The sequence below is a fragment of the Triticum dicoccoides genome, chromosome 3A (genome assembly GCF_002162155.2).
Source record: "Triticum dicoccoides isolate Atlit2015 ecotype Zavitan chromosome 3A, WEW_v2.0, whole genome shotgun sequence".
Taxonomy (NCBI): domain Eukaryota; kingdom Viridiplantae; phylum Streptophyta; class Magnoliopsida; order Poales; family Poaceae; genus Triticum; species Triticum dicoccoides.
The window spans coordinates 44,451,465-44,463,023 of record NC_041384.1 but is presented as its reverse complement, the minus strand read 5'-3'; the positions used below and the strand labels follow the sequence as shown (position 1 = coordinate 44,463,023).

At 45.0% G+C, this 11,559-nt stretch overlaps 1 protein-coding gene across 1 annotated transcript; it reads right to left on the bottom strand.

Annotated features, from left to right (window-relative positions):
- Nucleotides 1-1,602: 1,602 nt before the first annotated feature.
- LOC119271150 (WUSCHEL-related homeobox 10-like) lies at nt 1,603-2,863 on the bottom strand. The gene is made up of 3 exons (XM_037553081.1): nt 2,251-2,863; nt 1,890-2,077; nt 1,603-1,771 (listed from the first exon to the last, which is right to left on the bottom strand). The coding sequence occupies exons 1-3, from the start codon at nt 2,825-2,827 to the stop codon at nt 1,754-1,756; spliced, it is 783 nt and encodes a 260-aa protein (XP_037408978.1). The 5' UTR covers nt 2,828-2,863; the 3' UTR covers nt 1,603-1,753.
- Between the last annotated feature and the right edge of the window lie 8,696 nt (nt 2,864-11,559).

Genomic DNA, 11,559 nt, shown 5'->3' with positions numbered 1-11,559 from the left:
GGGCAACCTATCCTAAACTCGTATGAGAGGGTGATGCACCCCAATGCCGACATGGAGGACTTCTTTTCACATCCTTTGCAGTGGAAGATGGGCTCCCCTAATTGGATGTTGGAAGAAACTCGTCTGAAACTATAAATGAAAATATCTAGTTCTCCTACCCTAAGGAGTCCAAGTTTGAAAGGACTTGCCTTTTTATTCCATTGATAAATAAGAATGTGACAAGAGGTACATGTCTTTCCTTCCCCATCTAGCCCCTAATCTTTAGGCGGAGATTTTTCTACCACCGGGTGAAGGGTAGAGAGATTACACGAAGATACCTTCACTGCTTCAGTAGAGACGTGACAACAGTTGGTGTCTCATAACAACCTCTCTTCTTTAGAGAGGTGGATAGGCGGTGTTACTTGATAATGGGCGATTCTTAAGGTGTTTGATGTTCCAACTCTGAGGGTATACGTTGCCTTTAATGTTGGCGATGATGTATTCCCCGGTTCAAGCTCCCTAACTACCTCAAAAGGCCCTTCCACTTTTGGAGCGAGCTTATTGCTATCATTTCGGCTGTGTAGATTGGACCCATCCATGATTATTTGTTAAATCGTTATCGAGTAGTGTCACAAGTCTCCCCGTGACACTTTTTGATGCGTCTAACCGTAGCGATGGCGCATGTCATTGATAGGTCTCTTGGACCATGACCACTTCATCTACTTTGATTGTTTGCAGTACCAATGACTTGAGGAGCTTCTCAACGAAGACCTAGAATGTTCATGGAAACCTAGAGGAAGCTAGTCGGCCAGCTACTCAACTCTAAGGGATATACCGGAATTCAGAGCCGCGAGCCCCCATTGAAACTTTTGAACCTCTGAAAGCTGTGCTACCATACTCTTGTCCGAGACTGATAATACTTGCACACTCGCCTCACCACAAATTGAGAATCTCCTTTTTCACCAGAAGGCGGAGGAAATGCCAAGGGCAGAAGCTACTAGAAGACATGCGCAAACACTCGTATTCTGCCATGTAGGTAGTGGCATTGAAGTGGTGCTGGGTAGTATACAATCAGCACCCCAGCTCTGACTCCGTATTGCGTTACCGACTCAACAAACATTATAGTGTGCACACAGTGTGTGAGTATTTGCTAGCGATGACCAAATATGGCGTGAAGGGACTCACTCACGGATAATATGTGGGCTATATCACTCTTCTCCAACTATTCATCATAAAGTGGGGGAACCAAATGAATGCTAGCAGTATGATTTGGTAACTCATTTCTCAAGCTGCTACCTCTCAAACAGATGCTATTGTGTGTTAGTCTAAACCCTACCGCCAAAACTAAACGGATGCTAGCGCCTAGCGTGTGTTTTAGTCTAAACCCTACCCACAATCTCTAGCTTCCTTTTTATGTGTTTAGTGTTTGTACTTTGGTTTTTGCCCAGTTTTCTTGAATTAAAATCGAGCAACTATCTTCTTATTATATGAAATGGCAGAGCTCCTGCCCTTGCCTCGCCAAGATGCTCGAAAAATAAGCTGCTACAACATCTCCAACACTGGAAAGAACTCTCAAGGGGACGAATCATCCGGAGATAGTAACATACATCGATATGGAGAGCAAGAACAACATTAGTACACACACTGATACGATCTTGACAACAACATCGCTCCCATTGAAGCTTGATTACAAAATGCATGCTTCCTTTGCATTTTGCGTACATATGCAGACCTTGATTCTTCTAATCGGCTAGACATGGAGCTGATTAATTAATTAGATCGATCTGAATACCTGCAAGCACATCAAGGAACGATCGAACGATCGAGTAAATAGTTATGTTGATTCTTCAATGAAATAGTAGAAGATTAGAACCAATTAACTTTGGTTAGCACAAGAAGTGACTAATTACCAGGTAATAACATTCGCCCATTTGCAGGCTCTTCATGAGGACGCCGCGCTCGTTCACTGGGAGGATCTCGCCGGAGGAGTGCACCAGAATCACGTCAGGCCCGAACGTACCTTCCACGTCCAATGCGCCGGTGCTTGGCACCTCGTATACCGTGCCATTGATGAACACCGGCATCGTCGTCCCTGGAACTGGAATTCATACCCACCCACCCATCATTTTCATAAGCAATTTAGCACGCATGCATATGATCATCAGTTATGTATTGCAAGCTTTCTTCATGCAAGATGCAGAGGCATGCATGGTTTTGCTTGATGGCGTCAGGCTATACTAACAATGTAGAACCACTAGAACTACTACTAACCAGTTGCTTGGTAGCTTAGTTGCGATGCGTCGGTAGCCGGGTAACCATACTGGTTTTCGCCACCGCGTGCCATGAGGCCCATTTGCCGGGGGATGGCGAAAAGATCGTCTCCGCCCTCGGCGTCATCTACCAAGAAACGGGGCGCCGTGTTGACCGCGGCCGCGGCCGCCGAAACACCGCCGCCCAGCTGTCCGTACTGCATGGTGTTGTAGGGAGAGGTGCCGATGCCGTGGTAGCCATGTCCGGCAGCTGCGTTGGAGGGGAGCTGGTCCGCGTCCCCGGTGCCGCCGCAGGACTGCTGGAGCTTGCGGGCACGGCGGCGAGAGCGGGAGCGGCGGTTCTGAAACCAGTAGAACACGTTGGCGTCACGGACAGCGCCGAAGCGCTCGAGGAGGAGGCGGATGCGCGCCGTCTCATCTTTGGCCGGGTTCACCATCCCGCTGTTGAAGATGGACTCCAGGATCAGGATCTGCTCCGGCTTGGGCGCCCACCGGGACCGTGTCGTGGTCGGCTCGCCCCCCTCACTGCTGCGGCCGCCGCCGTGTGCGGGAGCTTGGCCGTGGTGGTGCTGGTCCATGAAGAACCTAGCTTGTTAGCTTGGTGTGAGATGCTCTTGAAAGGAAAAAAAACGAGGATTGGTGGTAGGGAATCCAAGGGGGGGAAGGGGCATAAATGGAGCGTCCCGTATACTTATAGTTAGAGGCTACATTTTTTTGGAAGTTAGAGGCTACTTTTTTTTTTTGAAACACAGTTCGAACGCGGAGCTCACAAACACGTATATACAAATACACTCACTCTATGAACGTACAGACGCACATCCTACTCCTATAAGCAGCACCAGGAGACTACAACGGTAAGTTTTGAGATTGACGGTATCTCTCTTACCATTGAAAGAATAAAGGCGTTAAATTCAAAAATAAATCCACCACAAGGAACTTGACCACTGAGCTATGCTTGGCTAGAGGACACTCTCTCTTTCATTGATCCATGCCTTTTATTTTCTTAATTGATTTCAAACGATGTACTTTGTTTCTTTGGGCTTTTATTATTAACTAAAACTTCATTTATCATTGTATCTATACATCATTCTGCACATAAACTTTCTGAAGAAGGTTATCAGTCCATAGTTATCCTTACTCTCCCTATGTCATTATGTTGGTTTCTTCCCTATTACTGGATCCATAAGAACTTTTCAATGTCTCTGTTCTTTGCTTATTTTTGTAACGTTAGGCTTCTGTTCTTTACATGCTCTACAATGGATGAGAAAAATGGGAGAATATTATATGGAAACCAGCATTCGGTGAAAACCGGTAAAAACCACGCGAAAATGATTTTTTGAAGTTTAAAAAAAAATCAAGAAAATAAGGGATGTTAAGAGGGTGATGTTCTATTGCCATGCAAAATTTCAACTTCAAACACATTACATGATGTGAGGTATGAAAAAAAGCAAAATCAACATTGAATAGTTTCGAATAGTAACATCACTATTCATTGCTGAATTTGTCTTTTTCATAGCTCGCATCCCGTAATGTGTTTTTACTTGAAATTTCACATGACAATAGAATATCATCCTCTTGACATCTCATATATTTATTTTGATTTCTTTTAACTTTGAAACTTGGTCTCCACGAAGTTTTCTTTAAATGTTGGTTTGCATATGATATTCTTCTCGCCATAACTCAAATCTTTAGTGATTATTATTACTACTAGGTTTATTCGGACACACTTAGTTTCTCATACAAATTATTGTACTTATCCTCAGGGAATTACAGAAAACATAACATTCTTACATTTTTTTAGAGTTGATCAAATTCATATATGCATGTCTACTCTCTTTTTTTCGATGTGCATATGCCTACTTTTTAGTTTGTGTAGAACAGGGGGTGGGGAGAGGGGAACATGTGGGACCATGAAATTCGGCGCGATCAATGTTTGGGGAGCTGGTGGGTGCCCTTAGGTTTTTTTTTTTTTTTTGAAAGGGATGGTGGTTGCCCTTAGGTTTACTGTTTTGTTGGGCAGGTAGGTGGGCACTTCATGTGAGCGCAAAGGACAAGGTGTTTCTTATTCAACATTTCCGAGTAAAATACGATTGCATGTGACGTGCAGATCTGGAGGGACGTATACATTTATATACAGAGGATGCTTCCTGGTTCCTACATATCCTTTTCAATCAACCTTAATTTGTACATGCGTCAGCTGGCTATAGGATCCTTACAACACAACTAATGGTGGATTATATACTAATTAGCATGTGATGACTCACAGGGTATGTGACTCATGAGAGCACACAGTTTAATCCACAAGTCGGTGTGTCGTTTTGTATCCATGCTCTCTGTAGCACTTATGCTCCCTGATATGCATGAACCTGCCTAAGTATCTCGTAGTGTCGTAGTCATACATGTCATACAAACAAATCACCCGTAATTTAGGAGTGGACAAGGGCAAATGATTGAGGAAGGAATTCATTTTCATTGGTGTGTGTAATCATGTATAAAACATATTTTCCTTGGAGGCGGCAGCGAGGGGAGATGAACCGCAGAGGTGAGGAACATGGGATCGCCGCTCGTGTGTTTATATGCTATACTATGCATATGGTTTAGTTCGATGCCAATCAAGCTTTGCAAATATATTAAAACCATATGCATGCATGCCAACCTGTAGCGGTATGTATAGTAGTACTAGTATTACTCTTACCACGTCCACATGATGCATGCTTGGAAGCATTCTGTTTCTTGGACATTCCATTGTCACCTTGTATGTACTACTGTTTGCACGCACGCACTATATACCAGAGCCTCGCGGACAGTAGGTTTTTTCATGCATGACTTGCACACAGTGCTGCTAGGGTTCTAGCTGCACATGCAAACAAAGTAGGGCATTGTGCTAGCCTGCCCAGCAAAGGCATGCATGTACAGGATTGTAAGATGCTTTTATCATGCATGGCAGCCTGCCCACATATGCAACCTGCTGCTGAAAAGTTCTCACCAAGCAAGGTACTGGTTGGTCCAAAGATCGGTCGGATTTGTGCCTTTCCTCCTATGCATAAACGTTGTTGCAAATGTTCTCTTTCTGGCACATGTGCCATATGATCATTGCATGGTCCGCACGGCGCGAACGCTAACCTATCGACGGGTGGGTCTGTCCTGCCAAACAACGTGACATATGGATCGATGATGATCATGCAGGGATGCTGGCTACACGCACAAAGGGACAATGGTATATATAGTATGTTGCAGGTCATATACGTGTTTGCTCTCTGTCCACCTCTTGCTGCTTGCTTTTGCCTGCATGCATATGTGCTGATAGATTCCCTCCTAATCATGCAGTGCCCACCTTGGTCCAACAAGATCACGAATCGTGTTCAGAAATCGAGTCTCGTGCCGAAGCATGTATGTTTCAACTTTAATATAAGATTATTTAGGGCATCTCCAATGGCAATTCATAAAAAAACCTTCCGCATCTGTCTGCGGACAGGGGGTAGTCTGCGGACACGGATGCGAGAGGCAGCCATCCAACACTAGCAGCATATATTTCAAACCGCATTTTAACTAACTGGATGAAATTCATACAAACCAGCCGATATTCATCAAAGTTCGGATAGAAAATAGCACAAATCATTCACGCATAGCATGCAAATTAAGTCTAGTACAACAAGGTCTCAAATTCGACTAGATCCCGGATGTCCAACAAGTTTTTCAAGAACGGCTCATGTCCTCCCACACATACTTCCTCTTCAGCTTCATCCAGCAGTGTGTGCACATAAATGCCCGTCCCTCTGATATGTGGTACAACACGGCGGCGCGTGCGGGCTACATATAATGTGTAGACCAACATTGAGTAAATGAATTAATCAACAAGTTTAGCAAGAAGAAGTAAAACTTACCATATTCTCCATGCCCGCATGCAATGGCTAACATGCCTCGAGTTGACTAACCAAGTTACAACACTTGATGATTCTGACATGGATAGCGTGTCATCGATACGACAACGACCTTACGTTGTGTGGTAGCATTATATACACGCCGTAGGACGCAATGTCCTTGTATGCGTGAAACTTTTCATGCACTTGCTCCCGGAAGGGCGGCCCACTGGACCTGCCTATGAAATTTGCGGGCATGGCCAGCCACGCATCGCACAACAACTCATCCTCCATGGTCGAGTAGCTCACCATCCTTTATACTCTAAAAACGACATAGCATTTGAAAATAAGCTGAATGACATTTGACCGAACACCTGCCGGGCATGGTGTCCGCCATGGAGGTCGACAGGGGGCGAAGTGTACCTAGGTACAAGCGGCTCCCGGGCTGAAAGCTCCGTCAGAATGCTGAGCGTGTGCGTCGGTGCTGGTTGCGGACGCCCGGCAATGCCTCTGTTGCGGCCAGAGACGAACGGCGGCGGCGGTGGAGCTGGAGGGTGCAGATGCAAAGCAAGGGGAGAAGGGGCGGAGTGAAAGGAAATGGGACCGGGAGGGGGATTGGATGGGCCAGGGGTGTCGGAGTCCTACGTTTCGGGTGTCCATACTCCCGCAAACCTCCCATACTTTAATCTCCAATTCGTGGTAGAAATCGCGTCCGGCCCGACCTGCGGATCGATACACACTAGGAGAAAATAGGGCATTGGTCCATGCCAGATAAGAGCATTAATCCCGGTTCTGTCACGAACCGGGACCAATGGGTGCATCAGTCCCGGTTCGTGAGGCCAGGGCGCCGGCCGGGCCTCGGGGGCCATTGGTCCCTGTTCGTCTGACCCCTTTGGTCCCGGTTCCAAACAGGAACCAGGACCAATGGCCCTGGCTCCTGGCACACCACTGATGTCGCTTGAAGCTACGTTGGTATTTCCCCACAGAGGAAGGGATGATGCAGCACAGCGGCGATAGGTATTTCCCTCAGATATGAAACCAAGGTTATCGAACCAGTAGGAGAACCAAGCAACACAACGTAAACAGCCCCTGCACACAGATAACAAATCCTCGCAACCCGACGTGTTAAAGGGGTTGTCAATCCCTTTCGGGCAACGGTGCCAGAAATTGGTGCGTGGCGGGAAAAAGGTTGTGATAGATTGGATAAATAGATCGCAAATAAAACAAAGTGCAGCAAAGTATTTTTGGGTTTTTGGATTAATAGATCTGAAAATAAATGGAAATAAAAGTAGATTGCAAAGGCAAATAATACGAGAAAGAGACCTGGGTGCCGTAGGTTTCACTAGTGGCTTCTCTCGGGAAAAATAGCAAAGCAGTGGGTGAACAAATTACTGTTGGGCAATTGATAGAACTTCAAATACTCATGACGATATCCAGACAATGATCATTATATAGGCATCACGTCCAAGATTAGTAGACCGACTCCTGCCTGCATGTACTACTATTACTCCACACATCGACCGCTATCCAGCATGCATCTCATGTTTAAGTTCATGGAGAAACGGAGTAATGCAATAAGAATGATGACATGATGTAGACAAGATCTATCTATGTAGAGATAGACCTCATCATTTTATCCTTAGTAGCAATGATACATACGTGCCGGTTCCCTTTCTATCACTAGGAACAAGCACCGTAAGATCGAACCCACTACAAAGCACCTCTTCCCATTGCAAGATAAGTAGATCAAGTTGGCCAAACAAAACCAAAATATCAGAAAACAAATACGAGCCTATAGGAGATCATGCATCAAAGAAACTCAAATACTTTCATGGATATAAAAAGATATATCTGATCATAAACTCAAAGTTCATTGATCCCAACAAACACACCGCAAAAAGAGTTACATCATCCGGATCTCCAAGAGACCATTGTATTGAGAATCAAGAGAGAGAGAGAGAGAGATGAAGCCATCTAGCTACTAACTACGGACCCGAAGGTCTACAAAGAACTACTCACGCATCATCGGAGAGGCACCAATGGAGGTGGTGAACCCCATCCGAGATGGTGTCTAGATTGGATCTGGTGGTTCTAGACTCTTCGGCGGCTGGATCAATATTTGGTCGACTCCCCTAGGGTTTTGGGAATATTGGGGTATTTATAGAGCAAAGAGGCGGTCTGGGGGCACCCGAGGTGGGCCTCCTGACACGCCCTGGTGGGTTGTGCCTCCCTCGGGGCACCCCCTAGGTGCAGCCAGGGCCCGTTGTGTTCCTTCTAGCCCATAAAAATTCTCTGTAAATTTTCGTGGCATTTGGACTCCGTTTGATATTGATTTTCTGCGATGTAAAAAACATGGAAAAACAACAACTGGCACTTGACACTATGTCAATAGGTTAGTACCAAAAAATGATATAAAATGACTATAAGATGATTATAAAACATCTAAGATTGATAATATAGCAGCATGGAGCAATCAAAAATTATAGATACGTTGGAGACGTATCAGCATCCCCAAGCTTAACTCCTACTCGTCCTCGAGTAGGGAAGTGATAAAAATAGAACTGTTCATGTGAAATGCTGCCTAACATGTCATATCATATTTCTTTCTTTATAGCATGGACATTTGGACTTTTATATTGTTCAAAGCAATAGTCTAGTTTTGACATGATAATTTAAATACTCAAGCATATCAACAAGCAACCATGTCTTTCAAAATATCAACGCTAAAATAAGCTATCCCTAGCTCATCATGCTCAACCATTGATCCATTCATGAAACACACTCGCATATTAGCTATGTCCAATACTCAAGTATGATCATATTGCCTCCTACTTGGTGCTTTTGTAAGAGAAGATGGAGACTCAAATTCAAAATAAAAATTGCATAAAGTAAAAGATAGGCCCTTCGTAGAGGGAAGTAGGGATTTGTATAGGTGTCAGAGCTCAAAGCGAAAAACTTAGAGATAAAAACATTTTGGGAGGTGTATCCATCCCACCAACCAAAACGACTTAGAGTTCCCAATACTTTCCATGCTTAGATATATCATAGGTGGTTCCCAAATAGAAAATAAAGTTTATTCCTTTTTCCACCATACTTTCACTTTCCATGGCTAACCGTATCCACGGGTGCCCTCCATACAAACACTTTCCAAGGAATTTATTATTTGACAACATAAAGTAAATTCATTTTTTTGCATTTCAGGACTGGGCATCCCTAATACCTTTGCCTTACTCTCATGCAATGACAAGTGAATAAACACTCATCTTGAGAATAACACATCTAGCATGGAAAATATTAGCCACCCCTCACCGCTCCACGAGCGAAACAAACACACAAAAGAGAAGTTTATTTTTGAAAATTAGAGATGGTGAAGGAAATATGCCCTAGAGGCAATAATAAAGTTATTATTTATTTCCTTATATCATGATAAATGTTTATTATTCATGCTAGAATTGTATTAAGCGGAAACGTAATACTTGTGTGAATACATAGACAAACAAAGTGTCACTAATATGCCTCTACTTGACTAGCTCATTAATCGAAGATGGTTATGTTTCCTAACCATAGACATGAGTTGTCATTTGATTAATGGGATCACATCATTAGGAGAATGATGTGATTGACATGACCCATTCCATTAGCTTAGCACCCGATCGTTTAGTATGTTGCTATTGCTTTCTTCATGACTTATACATGTTCCTATGACTATGAGATTATGCAACTCCCGTTTACCGGAGGAACACTTTGTGTGCTACCAAACGTCACAACGTAACTGAGTGATTATAAAGGTGCTCTACAGGTGTCCCCAAAGGTACATGTTGGGTTGGCGTATTTCGAGATTAGGATTTGTCGCTCCGATTGTCGGAGAGGTATCTCTGGGCCCTCTCGGTAATACACATCACTTAAGCCTTGCAAGCAATGCAACTAATAAGTTAGTTGCAAGATGATGTATTACGGAACGAGTAAATAGACTTGCCGGTAACGAGATTGAACTAGGTATTGAGATACCGACGATCGAATCTCGGGCAAGTAACATACCGATGACAAAGGGAACAACGTATGTTGTTATGCGGTCTGACCGATAAAGATCTTCGTAGAATATGTAGGAGCCAATCTGAGCATCCAGGTTCCGCTATTTGTTATTGACCGGAGACGTGTCTCGGTCATGTCTACATTGTTCTCGAACTCGTAGGGTCCGCACGCTTAATGTTACGATGACAGTTTCATTATGAGTTTATATATTTTGATGTACCGAAGGTTATTTGGAGTCCTGGATGTGATCACGGACTTGACGAGGAGTCTTGAAATCATCGAGACATAAAGATCGATATATTGGACGACTATATTTGGACACCGGAAAGGTTCCGGGTAAGATTGGGACAATACCGGATCACCGGGAGGTTATCGGAACCCCCCGGGAGGTATATGGGCCTTACTAGGCCTTAGTGCAAAGGAGGGGAAAGGAGCAAGGGAGGGGGCACCCCCCCCCCCAAGCCCAATCCAAATTGGGAGGGGGGCCGGCCCCCCCTTTCCTTCCTCCCTCCTTCCTCTTCCTTCCCTCTCCTACTCCTAATAGGAAAAAAGGGGAGTCCTACTCCCGATGAGAGTTGGACTCCCCCCCTTGGGCGTGCCACCCTCCTTGGCCGGCCCCCTCCTCCACTCCTTTATATACGGGGGCAGGGGGCACCCTAGAGACACAACAATTGATCATTGATCTCTTAGCCGTGTGCGGTGCCCCCCTCCACCATAATCCTCGATAATATTGTAGCGGTGCTTAGGCGAAGCCCTGAGACGGTAGAACATCGAGATCATCACCACGCCGTCATGCTGACGGAACTCATCCCCGACACTTTGCTGGATCGGAGTCCGGGGATCATCACCGAGCTGAACGTGTGCAAAAACTCGGAGGTGCCGTAGTTTCGGTGCTTGATCGGTCGGGCCGTGAAGACGTACGACTACATCAACCGCGTTGTTATAACACTTCCGCTTCCGGTCTACGAGGGTACGTAGACAACACTCTCCCCTCTCGTTGTTGTGCATCACCTTGATCTTGCGTGTGCGTAGGAATTTTTTTGAAATTACTACGTTCCCCAATAGTGGCATCCGATCCTAGGTTTTATGTGTTGATGTTATATGCACGAGTAGAACACAAGTGAGTTGTGGGCGATATAAGTCATACTGCTTACCAGCATGTCATACTTTGGTTCGGCAGTATTGTTGGATGAAGCGGCCCGGACCGACATTACGCGTACGCTTACGCGAGACTGGTTCTACCGATGTGCTTTGCACACAGGTGGATGGCGGGTGTCAGTTTCTCCGACTTTAGTTGAACCGAGTGTGGCTACGCCCGGTCCTTGCGAAGGTTAAAACAACACCAACTTGACAAACTATCGTTGTGGTTTTTGATGCGTAGGTAAGATTGGTTCTTGCTAAGCCCGTAGCAGCCACGT

Excerpts from the sequence above, each read along its gene's own strand:
- LOC119271150 (XM_037553081.1), bottom strand. The coding sequence starts at position 2,827 with ATGGACCAGCACCACCACGGCCAAGCTCCCGCACACGGCGGCGGCCGC. Across the intron at positions 2,078-2,250 it reads ACTAAGCTACCAAGCAACTG|TTCCAGGGACGACGATGCCG; the intron begins GTTAGTAGTAGT and ends TATGAATTCCAG.